Source organism: Herpailurus yagouaroundi, unplaced genomic scaffold (assembly GCF_014898765.1).
Source record: "Herpailurus yagouaroundi ecotype Mexico unplaced genomic scaffold, PumYag 141, whole genome shotgun sequence".
NCBI classification, from domain to species: domain Eukaryota; kingdom Metazoa; phylum Chordata; class Mammalia; order Carnivora; family Felidae; genus Herpailurus; species Herpailurus yagouaroundi.
Window position 1 is genome coordinate 9,970,502 of NW_024412396.1, and position 14,515 is coordinate 9,985,016.

The 14,515-nt window shown below is 35.9% G+C and overlaps 1 protein-coding gene and 1 non-coding gene across 7 annotated transcripts in view; one reads left to right on the forward strand and one right to left on the reverse strand.

Annotated features, from left to right (window-relative positions):
- The window catches only part of HECTD1 (HECT domain E3 ubiquitin protein ligase 1), a 93,717-nt gene that overhangs the window by 53,984 nt on the left and 25,218 nt on the right, over positions 1 to 14,515 (reverse strand). For all 6 annotated transcript variants that reach the window (XM_040476863.1, XM_040476861.1, XM_040476859.1 and 3 more), the window contains exons 4-10: positions 13,912 to 14,139; positions 12,672 to 12,953; positions 12,305 to 12,575; positions 11,473 to 11,549; positions 11,289 to 11,387; positions 8,529 to 8,643; positions 7,719 to 7,893 (exon numbers count right to left, since the gene is read on the reverse strand). In XM_040476863.1, coding sequence (XP_040332797.1) covers positions 7,719 to 7,893; positions 8,529 to 8,643; positions 11,289 to 11,387; positions 11,473 to 11,549; positions 12,305 to 12,575; positions 12,672 to 12,953; positions 13,912 to 14,139 — 1,247 coding nt within the window. The remainder of the gene's footprint in view (positions 1 to 7,718; positions 7,894 to 8,528; positions 8,644 to 11,288; positions 11,388 to 11,472; positions 11,550 to 12,304; positions 12,576 to 12,671; positions 12,954 to 13,911; positions 14,140 to 14,515) is intronic.
- LOC121032519 (small nucleolar RNA SNORA15) lies at positions 3,321 to 3,459 on the forward strand. The gene has a single exon (XR_005791341.1). It is a non-coding gene; the product is annotated as a small nucleolar RNA SNORA15 (small nucleolar RNA).

Here is a 14,515-nt window from a genome sequence, read left to right on the forward strand (position 1 = left end):
CATCAGGCTCTGTGCTGACAGCTCAGAGCCTGGAGCCTGCTTCCGATTCTGTGTCTCCCTCTCTCTCTGTCCCTCCCCCACACATGCTCTGTCTCTCTCTGCTTCTCAAAAATAAATAAAACTAATTAAAAAAAAAATTTTTTTAATAAAAAAAGTATACAAAAAATAATACTAGCACTAGTTTATGTTCACTTTTTTAGGCAATTTCACAAATTTTCTGTTAATAAACTCATTACAACTGAAATTATCTTTAAACTTTCTTAAATGTGCTATTCTATTTTATATTTAACAGCATGGCTATTAACATGTCATGGTAATTTTAGAAAATCAAGTAAAGAATAAGTTGTAACTATCTTAAAATTCCCTATAACCGAAAACACAAGGCTCTAACTTAAAATATCTGGTAATTTATATGGAAATCAATTCTCAAATTAAGCATTTTTGTCCTCTGTCAAATTTAAACTCATGGTCACTATAGTTATGCCTCATATAAATGAAAATAAGAGATTCAAGTAATCCCATGTCCCTAAATATTCCAACTGTTAACAATTCAGCATGCTTCCTTTTCCTTCTCATCCACTGCTTTGCTCAGAACATAGATACTCCATAAAATCACACAAACTAATCTCAAGGAACCTGTTCTTCTAAAGTAAAATAAATATATATCCACACACTTTTAAATTATAATAGACTAAAAGGAGACTGATCTATTACAGAAAAGACAAAAGTTCATCTGACACATATTTTCTAAGCATAGAACAAAATCCTAGGCACCAAGCTGTAGATATCATTAATTCTGGGGTAACCTGCACAGGAAAGGATGGAGGGACAAAATTGCTACTAAAGTCCATGAAAGCATGTACACAGCTGTATTTCTATAGCATGATGTGCATCCTTACTCTCTCTGGCTGCAATTCCTAAGACCAAACATTCTTCAACTAAAAAAAGTATTTTATTACAAATTCATGTACATTACAGAAAATGGCAGCTCAATGAAGGGCAAACTGCCCTAATAGGATTAGTTCTTTCCAGTTTTTGTTAATGGTTATTTATATTTGGTTGCAAAATAAAAATATTTATATATTGTCTATCTGCCACTATCGCGCTAAGCCATTATAAGCAGAAACCCTTTTATGTATTTTAAAGACACTACACTTCATTTAATCCCTACAACAAACCCTATGAGGTGGGTTTTATTAGCTCAGTTTTACAGATGCATAAGTGAAACAAAGAAAGGTAGGCAAGTGTACTAAGGTCACAGGGCTAATACATACAGAACCTAAACTCAAACTCTTCTGTTAACTAATACACTATAAATAGTATTCAGAACCTAAAATTTTCCTAACACTATTATATAAATTATGACCATTTAGCTTGCAAGCCTTTCCTATTATAAAGTGCCCTATTTTTGTGGAAAGTTTTATTTCTTCATTGGAAGGATTCTTGGATCTAAAGGTCTAAAAACTTTCTTATGCACTGAATGTGTATCAGTACTGAATCCATACTTGGCAAACTGATTTTTAAAAAGGCTATTAAGCAACAACATGTACAGACCTTGAGGGTATTATACTAAATGAAAAAAGCCAGAGAATGACAAACAATGAAGGGTATCAAACATGTGGAATCAAAAAAAAAAAAAAAAAAAAAAAAAAAGGGTCAACTCACAGAGATGACAGAGTAGAAAAGTGGTTGCCAGGGACTGAGAGTGAGGAAACTAAGATGAATGAGGTGTGAGGATCTAATGTAAAACATGATGACTATAGGTAATATCACCGTGCTACATAACTGAAATTTGCTGAGAGCAGAACTAAAACATTCTCACACACACACAAAAAGATAAACATGTGATGTGATGGATGTATTAGTTAACAAGATGTGAATCCTTTCACAAGGTATACATATGTCAAATCACCAAGACATATATGCTTTAAAAATCCTACGATTTTATGCCAATTATACCTCCATAATTATACCTAATATTTTTCTGTCAATTTCTTGAACACTTGGCTATGTCTTCAGCTCATTTTAAGAGGCTCTTACGTTTTTACCAAAAACCTCTATGTGTGCTTTGTATAAAAAAACAAAACAAAACAAAACAGTATCCCTTGGTCACAGTTGCTAACAAGTATTTATTTGGATTATGAGTTTATATTGCTGGCACTTTTTTGGCTCTGGGTAATATTGTTTCTCATATGTAGCTTTTTTTGATAGACTAAATTTGAATAACAATCTAAATAAATTTAACATGATAGCACTAACACAAACAAGCTTTGAAAGTCATTCTTCCTATCAAATTCTGATAAACATTCAAGAATATTTTTTCCATAGTTTTTTTAAAAATTTGTTTTAAATTCGCCTAGAATTTGGTTAGATATACAGTGTATAGAACTAACATGATTTTTTTTTAAGTCAAAACACAAAAAAGACATTCTTTTATTTTTTTAAGTTTATTTATTTAGGGCAGTGGGAGAGAGAATGCATATGACTAAGCAGGGGAGGAGCAAAGGAGAGAGAAAATCTTAAGGAGGCTCCACATTCAGTGAGGAGCCTAATGTGGGGCTCAATCCCATGACACTGGGATCATAACCTGAGCTGAAATCAAGAGTCAGTTGCTCAACCGAGTGAGCCACCCAGACGCCCCACAAAGTAGACATTCTAATGCCATTTAATAACCCTCCCTTCTCTCAAATGATCTATGAAATCTCCATTATAACACATCCAATTCTTATATATTATTGGCTCAATTTGGGGGGCTAGACTATTGTACTGATTTATAAACTCTTATGCTAGTTATCATAAAGATTTAATTACTGTAAGTTTATACTAGCTGTTCAGATTATTAAAATCTCACACATTCATTCGTCCAGATGAACTTTAAGATCTGTCAAGTTCTAAAACAAACTCTGTAGTTATTTTTAAAACTGCATAATCTCTGAATTAATTTTGGCAGAATTTATATCTTTATAATATTTAATATTTTCATCCAAGAACAATTTCCCCTTTTATTCAACCAAGTCCTACTTTTTTCTCAAAAAAAATTGGATCCTCAAGGATTTCTGAAAAGTAAACTCAATCTTTGTCCAGTTATTAACACTAACTCCAAAGCTGTTTACCAAACCTCTTCAAAATTCTATGCAGCCTTTCCTTAAAAACAAAGTGTACAGTCCTAGGTCTAATCATAACAAAAATACATAAATAAAATCATTATGTTGTACACTTTTAACTAATACAATTATATCTCCATTAACTGGAGAGAAGAATCTTAGAATACTATCAGGTTTTTACATACTACACCACCATTAAAACTGCCCTCCTATGAGGCATAGCTGAATATGGTGTTTTTTTTCAGTAGTTTACAAAGCCAGACACCATGCAAAAGTAAAGTCTTCTCTTGAAAATGCCTACAATAGATGGTATGCTAAGTTTGTTCATAACATACCATTTAAAAAAAAAATAAAGACAGGGGCGCCTAGATGGCTCAGTCAGTTAAGCGCGTGACTCTTGATTTCGGCTCAGGTCATGAGCTCACAGGTCGTTGGATTGAACCCTGCGTCAAGTTCTGTGCTGACAGTGCAGAGCCTGCTTGGGATTCTCTCTCTGCCCTTTTCCCCGACTCATTCTCTCTCTCTCAAAATAAATAAACATTAAAAAAAAGGACAGAAGGAAAGGAGGAAGGAAGGAAGAAAAGAAAGGATATTGCTATCCTGTTTAAAAGCCCTAGGGCGCATGGGTGGCTCAGTTGGTTAAGCGTCTGACTTTGGCTCAGGTCACAATCTCACAGTTTGTGAGTTTGAGCCCCACGTCAGGCTCTGTGCTGACAGCTCAGAGCCTGGAGCCTACTTCAGATTCTGTGTCTCCCTCTCTCTCTCTGCCCCTCCCCTGCTTGCGCACTGTCTCTGTCTCTCTTTCTCTCAAAAATAAACATTAAAAAATAATAATTAAAAAAAAAAAGCCTTTACTAATCTGTCATACTATTTTTATTTCCTAAGCAGACACTGTGTATTACAGAATATTGACAGGTAACAGCTAAAGTCCATACATTGTAGACCTTCCTTTAACAGTATGATCAGAGTACACAGGCTGAGTATTCAACTATTCAACTCTTAAAATGAGGGGCACCTGGGCAGCTCAATTGGTTGCACATCCAACTCTTGATTTCAGCTCAGGTCGTGATCTCACCATTGGTGAGATGGAGCCCCGTGTGGGACTCCACACTAACAGTGCAGAGCCTGCTTGGGCCTCTCTCTTTCTCCATCTCTCTCTCTTTGCCCCTCTCTTGCTCACGTTCTCTCAAAATAAGTAAATAAACTTTAAAATAAATCTTAAAATGAAATGGTAAAAAAAATCAGGTTGTAACCTACTCCCCTTTGTTTTTAATTTTTTTAAATAATGCTAAATAATTCTGTAAGTGAACTTTTTTCAAATACCTCTAAAATATTAGGCACTATGCTAAACACTTAATCACATCTAATTTTTTTTCTTTTACCCAAAGAGAATTTAGTGTAATTATCTCCACCTTAGAGATAAATCAATTAAGATGAAAGAAGTTAAGTACTTTGCTCATGGCCACCAATCTAGAAATGGCAATGCTGGCATCTGGACCCACTTTGCACTGACTCCAGAGGCTGAGCTCTTACCTAAAACTTGGGCTTTCTTACTTGCCACAATTAAATGTGTCTATTTATTACCTGGGAGAATTTGGCATCAAATGCACTAAACTAAAATTACATTTAGATAACCTTAAAACATTTAAAAGGGTGACAAAATAAACATCTAATAAAAGAACCCTCTTATATGGTAGCATACTTTATAATTTTCTGATGACCTTATCATGAAGCAATTCTACTCCAAATGTATCAGGATTCTTTTATTATACTGACAGCTAGTCCTCTAAAATTTTCAGGTCAAATTATCTTGTTCAAAAATGAACTTGCTCACTCAAGACAATTCTAAGTTTTATTAAAAAAAAAAAAAAAAAAAAAGGTGGCCCCACTAACACCTACATCTCTGTGAGCTATTTGGAGAAGAATAAAAACCAAGTACTTCATGTTCACAGTCAATTGTCTTACTGACACTTTTCTCCTACTTAAAGCATGCTGCTTGCAGTTTAACGTCAACTCTTAGGCACTTGATCCTACGAAACTACATGTTCTAAAGACCTCCTTAACTTAAAATGACCAAAATAAAATTCTCAATCATTCAGCCAAAAATTCAGCAGTCATTCTTCACCCTTTTCTTACCCTCATCACTCGTATCAAACTGGTCATCAATCCCTTGGGTCAAACAACCCATCTCTCAACCTTCCGAATTTATTCCCACCAATCCAGCCCCCAAGCAAATGTTTGAAATTCATACACTTCACAGTTCACAATGAACTGTTTAATAGCCTTCTTGCTCTCCCCCAGTCTTTTTCTCCACTGGGCTGCCAGTGTAATCTTTATAAATCTCAAAATCAACTGTAACAAATATCCTCACAGGTATTTAATGACCCTTCTTTAACTCTGGAGTAAAGTCCATGCTCATTAGCATGGGCCACAGGGGCCTTCCATAGGTCATAAAGGCTCCTACTTTATATTATTCACTGAGCTATCCAAACATATCACAGTAATCCAAACATACTCCATCGATACTAAAATACTTGCTACTGCTAACAAAGCACACTCACTCATGCACTAAATATTTACTGAGTTACCTACTAAGTATCAAACCCTATTCTATACCTCCTTGTCTTTGCAGCAATACACAGGGCTAGCTCTCATGGAGTGTACTTTAGAGGGAAGGCAATAAAACAAACAAAAGTCAAAGAAGAGCAAGATTTCAGACACTGAAAGCTCTAGGAGGACTGCAAAACATCATAATTTACGTGAAATGTGTCCTAGGGGTAAATTTAAATTAGGTGGATAAATACCAGTGGACAAAACATTTGAACTGAGACCTAAATGATATGAAGCAACAGACCATTCAAAAGACCCGAGGACAGGGGTGCCGGGGCAGCTCAGTCAGTTAAGCGTGTGACTTTGGCTAAGGTCATAAGCTCAGAGTTCGTGGGTTGAGCCCCACATCAGCTGACAGCTGACAATGTGGAGCCTGCTTGGGATTCTCCCGCTCTCCCTCTCTCTGCTCCTCCTTGACTTGTGCACTCTATCGCAAAATAAATAAAACTTAAAAAGTTCAACTGCACACAGGCAACATGCTATATATGAAAAAATTAGCTGAAGTACAGGTATTAAATCCTGAAAAAAGTTAACAGTTTATTATACTTTATTTTACTTAACAATCTAGGAAGTTTGCAGCTATCAGCAGTTCCAGTGCAATTACAGGTGCAACTGGGAATTCAGGAATCTCTGTGGAGCTGTTAGTATAGTGAATCTTATACATAAAATACATGTATACTTTTGATAGCATATGTGAGGGGATCTCTCTAAAACTGACTTCATTGTAAAACTGACTTCATCTCTCAACATGGCTTTTATTGTTCCAGATGTTTTTTTTTTTTTAATTTTTTTTTTTCCCAACTTTTTAAATTTTTTTTGGGACAGAGAGAGACAGAGCATGAACGGGGGAGGGGCAGAGAGAGAGGGAGACACAGAATCGGAAACAGGCTCCAGGCTCTGAGCCATCAGCCCAGAGCATGACGTGGGGCTCGAACTCCCGGACTGCGAGATTGTGACCTGGCTGAAGTCGGATGCTTAACCGACTGCGCCACCCAGGTGCCCCAACTGTTCCAGATGTTAATGCATGTTCTCTTTTTACAATAAATTCATGACCGTAAGATATCAATTTGACATACATGGTTTCAGTGCCTTCATAGGCACCATGGGTTTTCTCTTCTCCATCCATTATATTCTTAGGAAATTCTAATTTACTTCCACAGGAACTTTAGCAGTTTCTCATCAGCCCTGCAGCCACTGCATAAGGTCCCCACACCACCACAGCCTCTACTCCAGGGCTGCTCCACCATGACCAGCTGCCTGTTGCCAAGGGTCTAAATCTCACTTTTTTTTTTTTTAATGTTTTATTTATTTAGAGAGAGTGCATGGGGAAGGGGCAGTGAGAGGAGGATAGAGGATCTGAAGCCGGCTCTGCACTGACAGCAGCAAGCCTAATGTGGGGCTCAAACTCACAAACCATGGGATCATGACCTGAGCTGAAGTCAGATGCTCAACCGACTAAGCTACTCAGGTGCCCCTAAATCTCACTTCTGCATTAAAATTTTCTCCAATTTGCACAGCCTGATTAGCTGTTAAGTCATCTATATTCCCAGAGAACTCTGATGGTATGTCTAATCTCTCACTACTCTGTATTATTACTCACATCATCCTCACTAAACTGCAAGGGTACAGTGAACAAAAGCCAAGTCCCATTTATTTGGGTAACTCTTCCAATAACCATCTCACACTGCCTCTACCTAAAAGGCCTCCATAAAGCTCAATAAATGTTTGCTGTAATTACCAAAATTTCTCTAGAGTTGATATTCAGAAAGCTACAAAAACTCTTAGGAATCTAGTCTTCTTCACTTTCTAAACTCCTTAAGTCAGATCATCAGAAGAAAAGATTTAACTCTCCAATCAAATTTCCAACCTAACTTCTTATGAAATCTAACAATCTAACTTATGATACCTTTTCAATATTAAAATAAAGTTCAATCCTTTTGGAAGAGGAAATAGTGTACAAATTGCATAATTTAACTAGTAAACACAAATACTATGAATAACTACCTTATTGAAGGCAGCATAGTTTGCTGAAATGTCTGTGCAAACACTGGCAATAATCTTTTCAAGTATATAGGTGCCATTTCCGGATCTCCTTTTGGCTCATTACATTCTTCTTCATCTTTATTTGTATCTTTCTTTTTCTTATCATCTCCTTTATTAACTGGACACATCCAATCACCTGCAGATATTATTCAATAAATAAACTTTTGGAAACTTTTTCTCTCAATGAAAAAAAAAAAAAACATTAAGATGAATGTACCCAATTTCAAACTATAATTATCCCTAATTAACAATGTTAAATTGAAATTAAGATACTGTATCTATCAAAGGTATTTGTAAGAATACTACTGTTCCAATTTTTTTGTATATATGCTGCCAAAGCAAGCACATGAATACTAAAGAACATTAGTCACACCAATAAACTGAATCTCAACTTAAGGAAATAATTTTGGATATTCCACTTGATTCCAGAAATTATCTCATAAAGACTCTGCATTCATCTACTCAGTGAAAACTTGAAAATGTGGTCAAAGTACTTCAGCTACACAATCCCCAACTATTCTTTACGACATTCCCATGCCCCTTAAACTTTTGATTTTGTCATTCTGGAATCACGCACCCACAGTCTCAAAGTACACTAAATAGCACACTATTAAAGGTTTATCAAATGTGAAAGTGTATGTACATAATTATTTGACTTCAGAGAAAAAACTCATTTATATAATGTTAATATATATACAAAAAGCTATGTCTGTAAAAGTGAAGCTGAAAAGTAATAGCAGATGGCTTAAAGACAAAGATTTTGCCACTCACCTGGAGACTGAAGAATAGCTACTACTTCACTGTGGCCCCTTTCCCGAGCTTTATCTAATGGAGTCTTCCCATCTTCATCTCTCAGATCTGGGTTTGCACCATGCCGTAACAGAGTCTAGAAAAGTAAAGCATTTAATTTGAATATAAGAACTGACATTTTATTTCTTCAATATCCAATTCTGCAATCATTAGACTGTACCCAAGGATTTCAGATTCTCATAATTACTTAAAGCAGGCACCAACTCAAATCACTACTTTTTTGCATATATCACCTTAAAAGTGGTCTATCTATATCTTGAAAATATTAGAGATTAATTTCACTTGGTTATTTATTAACAACTTGAATGAAGTACATTCACATCTGAACCTATCATCTTCTCCGTCAAACTCCTCCTCCCAATATTTTTTAACGCAGAGGTCCTAGTGTAAGTTTGTGACACGGTAATTTCCTCATTTCCTATGCAGTACCAATTACCAAGTTAAATCAATTCTCCTTGAACAAACTACAAAATTTATGTCTTAAATACTAATTCACCCTATTCACTTTTTTTTTTTAATGTTTATTTTGAGACAGAGACAAGAGAGTGCAATTGAGAGAGGGGCAGAGAGAGGGGGAGAGAATCTCGAGCAGGCTCCACACTGTTAGCACGCAGCTGACGCAGGGCTCAATCCCACAAACTGAGATCGTGACCTGAGCTGAAACCAAGAGTCAGACATTTAACCAAATGAGCCACCCAGGTGCCCCTACTGTTCACTCATTTTTAATGGTCAATGAACTCTCTCCCTAGCAGACTGTAAGTTCCAACAGAGAACACATCTCATGTTTTTCTTATCAGTCTCAGAGCTGCAGTTTTTTAAACTTCATCATGATGTGATATATCTGACAAATAAGTGAATACATACACACATCTGGAAAGTATGCAGTACTGGCTAAAAAATCCAAACTGCTGGGGTTTGAATCATAATTCAGTATTTTACCAAATCTAGGATGCCACAGATTATTAGATACATCATTAATTACCACTAAGAAAGAAAAAGATGCCAGTTAAATTGTGGAACATGCTTTCCTATTGCTTGGGTTTTGAATGTATTGAAAGAACTTTCTTAAAGTTAAGATTTTTTTCACACATTACTTGGACAAACATAAAAAAGAAAATATAAATGAACTATAAGGTATTCTGAACCTTCCTCATATTCTGAGCACAATTCTTCATAATTAATTACTTTTTGATTCAAAATCAACAAGATCTGTATTTCTACAAACAATGCTATCATCTGTGCCATAAAGAGCATTAATGATGCAGCATTTCTGAGTGCTCCTCTATCAGACAGGAGTCTTTACTGAAATCACTAAATCCATTTCACAGTTTTTGTTGCATGAATAGGTAATGATAACTATGCTGCAATTTCTATCCGGTCAACAGCAATTATACAACATTTCCTATTTAAGAGATGTGAAAATGTGTATGGAGGGGGAAGAGGGAAAGTGGCAGTGTATCACAGAATCAATTAAAACCAGAAGGATCTATGAAGATTAAATGATAAGACATGTTAAATACCTAAGACACTGGCTAGCACAGAGTTAAGTGCTCAGTACTACCTATCATATCATTATTAGTAATAGCAGCTATTGCTCACTGTAGGCTGATGTATAACCAAGACAGGTTAGGGTTAGATACAATTCATTTGGCTCTTTCTCTCCCACTCAACCACTCATAACTGCAAAACAGTACAGGTCAAAAGAAAACAGGTCAATAAAAATTTCTTATTATCCTTAGAAGCATCAATCTCTCTAAAAACTAGCCAATTCAAATTGACAGAATTTGGCCTTGAAGAAAACACCTTTCCCAGGTTAGAAAGTGAAGTTGTTATCCCAAATTTTCTGATAGTGTAAAGACAGTAACAGCAACTATCATTTGAGCATCTACGATGTGTTGACTACTACACTGTTTTTCATGTATTTTTTTTCTAATTACAACAATAATCATGCTATGAATATATACATTTAATTGATAAAGCTTCACATCAAATTTTTGCTGAAGTGCTAACAATCTTTTTACTAATAAGTTGAAACTTGAATCCAAGTGTGCCTGACTTAGTAGCAGACTAACATTACACTGTGTCAAATTACTTCACATTATGAATTTTCTAGAGACCTAGATCAGTCTCACATTTGGTTCAATTCAACCCTTATCATTTGATTTTGCTGGACCTCAATTTCTCTCCTAAGTGTAAAAAGAACTTTCCAAGGTCCTTTGCTAACCTAAGAGTCAAAAATATTATGATTCTTCAGCAAATAAGTTATTTGCTTTAATGATAAACAAAAATAACACAAATATGTACAAGGTTACTTGGTGCCAAGAGTAAGAAAGAAAAGACAAAGTGTTTAGCAACAGGTGACTGGCTGAATAAATTTGTGGTATATCTACATAGGGTAAGTATACACATGTAAAAAAGTTACCCAAATGCTAAAAGGAAAAGGACTTCAATATATACTATTAAATGAAAAAAGCATAGATCAGTGTATGTAACATGCTACATTTTGTATAAGGAGGGAATAAGCATATATATTTGTTTGTATCTATGCTACGAAACACTAAAAAAATAAAAACACCTACTTATAATGAGCAATGGGGAATGGAGTGAATGGAGATGGCATGGAAGCATGACTTATCAGAATAAAAGTTTTTATATCATTCTAATTTTGGAACCACGTAAATGTTAAATATGAAATTAATAATTTAAAAACCTGGATTTTACCTTTGCTACTTGAGGTCTTCCAAAACATGCAGCATAATGTAATGATGATGACCTTTGACCCCTATTAACATCAGCACCTCTTTCACAAAGAAATTCTACCTGTAAAATTATGAAGAATCATAAAGTTGCCTTATTAACAGTTCTATCTTTGATTTAAAACACTAGCTTTTATTTATCAGCTTACCATTTCCTGAGTTCCAAAAGCAGAGGCCCAGTTTAATAGAGTCTGACCCACATCATCCATAAAATTTACTTCAAAGGCTGGAATTTTGAAGGAGAAAAATAAGTTTTTAAAAATCTAACAAAATCACACTGAACTTCTCTACAGTGGGAACCATTTCAAAACTGTTATTAATAATCACTAACCACAAAATCCAGAGCCAATTTTAAACACTTAAGTAAACCATACAGTAGTAAATAACCCACAAATTCTAAGAAAAAAATATTCTAAAATGTTTAAGCCACTGAAGATTCACCAGGCTGTAAGCCTTAAAAATAAACATAAAGTAAGAAACAAAAAACCTAAATATATAACACTACTCAACAGGATACAAGTTTCCTTTACTCATTTCATTTACTCATTTAATAGGCATTTACTCTGGTCTTACCATGTACCAGGCTGATAATTATATACGTGGGGAGAGGATACAGAAGTGGATGGCCATTCTATTATCTGGCTCAACTGCTAAAACTACTGTCCATAATCTAAAAACTAGAAATTGCCCATATAATTCCTTATCTCACACATTTTTCTTTTTATATTTAAAAAAATATTTTCCGGGGCGCCTGGGTGGCGCAGTCGGTTAAGCGTCCGACTTCAGCCAGGTCACGATCTTGTGGTCCGTGAGTTCGAGCCCTGCGTCAGGCTCTGGGCTGATGGCTCAGAGCCTGGAGCCTGTTTCCGATTCTGTGTCTCCCTCTCTCTCTGCCCCTCCCCCGTTCATGCTCTGTCTCTCTCTGTCCCAAAAATAAATAAAAAACGTTGAAAAAAAATAAAAAAAAAAATATTTTCCGACCTCCTGTGTCAATTGCATCTATGAGTGCATCAGTATCTTTACTTCGAATACAGTCTATAAGCTGCCGATGTGAGCGCTCCCCGGAGCTATCCAATCTGCGAAGTCCTGGGATTCTGCCTGTAGATCCAGCACTAGACTTTGGCAAAGCTTTTCGTCCTTCAAATAATAGCACCAAGAGAAGGTCAACCAAACGCATGGTATCAAGCACACATCTTTCATCACCCTGCAATGCACTTTCAATTGAATCCGGAAGTTCTGACCTCAGGAGATCCTAGAAAGGGAATGGGAGAAAAGTTCAATATATTTGCATTATACAAAAACACTTTTTCTGCAAGATTAAAAATCAAAGATTCAAAAACACTCTTACGTGTGTGACTACTGGAGAGCCTCTGCAAAGTGTTGAGAGCAGACTTACAATTGTCGACACCTGGTTACTCAATTTGGAATCTGCAGCTGTGGAAGGCGCTCCTGTAGTGCTGCGACCTGGTTTACAAGCTGATGATGGTCCTGATACAGTACCACCAGCAGCAGCCATGCGTGATAACAGCTCCTCAGTTAATCCATGCTTTGCTAATGGAGCTGGGTCAACACCACGACGGGTAAATCGGTCTGCTAGTGATGCAAAACACCGCAGAGCTCCATCTGAAACCTAATGATGTAAAGAATATGCATATGGATAAAATTCACCTAAAAAGGGCTAAAGGTGAGTACTGCTAATTTCATTACTGAGAGTATAAGAAAGGCAGCTACAGAAAGGATATAAGGTCTAGATTTTAATCCTGGCTCCACATTCTGCTAACTCTATGACCTATGGATGTTACTTAACTGCTTAACGAGCTGTTTCCTGATATGTTAAATGGGGTAATAGTATTTATAATTCACTGTCCAAGCTTAAATAAGATGATATATATGAAGAATCCAGATAGGCAGTGAAAGCTCAATAAATACTATTATTATGAACAACTCTGCCAAAATAACCAATGAATAACCAAAAATAACTAAATGGAATGGTAAAAAGGCATTTAAAAGTCCAGTTCTATTTCCTAAAGTATGCTCATTCAAAAAAATTTTACACATATAAGATTTTAAATGCTGTGTTATTTTATTTTACTTCAATGAGAACTACTTAAGTCAACAAAATTGTGCTGAGTCATCAAATCACACTGAGTATAAGGTAGCTTTAAAAAATTATATATTTCTGAAATGTTTAAATTTTACAAATAAACTCATCATGTTTGTAATTTAAAATGTTTGGGGGCTCAGTTGGTTAAGTATCTGACTTTGGCTCTGGTCATGATCTCATGTTTTGTGAGTTCGAGTCCTGTGTCAGGCTCTCTACTGACAGGTTGGAGCTCGGAGCCTGCTTTGGATTCTGTGTCCCCCTCTCTCTCTGCCTCTCCCCTGCACTTGCTCGCTCTTTCGCTCTCAAAAATAAATAAACATTAAAAAAATTTTTTAATAAAAAATAAAATGTTTCACTGCCGAAACATAAAAGGAATACCATATAGAAATATAAAATGAGAAAAAGAGAAAACAGAATTACCTCTACTTCATCACACTATAAAATCACTTTTTGAATACAAAGTATACAACAGTGATTTATTTACCTGATGATCCTCATGTTTTAATAAACTAGACAGAGATTCCACACAAATTTCTAAAGAAGAATCTTGAGGTTCCATTTTGCCACAGAGTCTTGATACCACAGCCATGGCAGAGTGCAAGGTATCTTTATGAACCAAGTGTCCGCTGTCACGAATGAAGGTAAGCACACAATTTAAGCCACCAGCCTCGAAGACTGCTCCTGACTCACGAGTACATATCAGTTCTAACACCTACAATTAATTAACAAAAGAATACAGTAAGTCCAATTTTAATTTTCTAGCATCACAGAAAACATAATGTACCCTCTAAATTACTTAGTAGCCATACTTTAAAAAGTAGAGCAAAATGAAGTATTATATTTAATTTAGTCTAATACATGCAAGGTGTCATCATTTCAAGTGTTATCAATGTTAAAAAATTGATAGATTCAGGGCGCCTGGGTTGCTCAGTTGGTTGAACATCTGACTTCAGCTCAGGTCATGATCTCGTGGTTCATGAGTTCAAGCCCCCCACACATGGCTCACTGCTGTCAGCCTATCAGCTGAACTGACTTCAGATCCTTTATCTCCCTATCTCTGCCCCTCCCCCTCTTCACTCTCCCCAAAA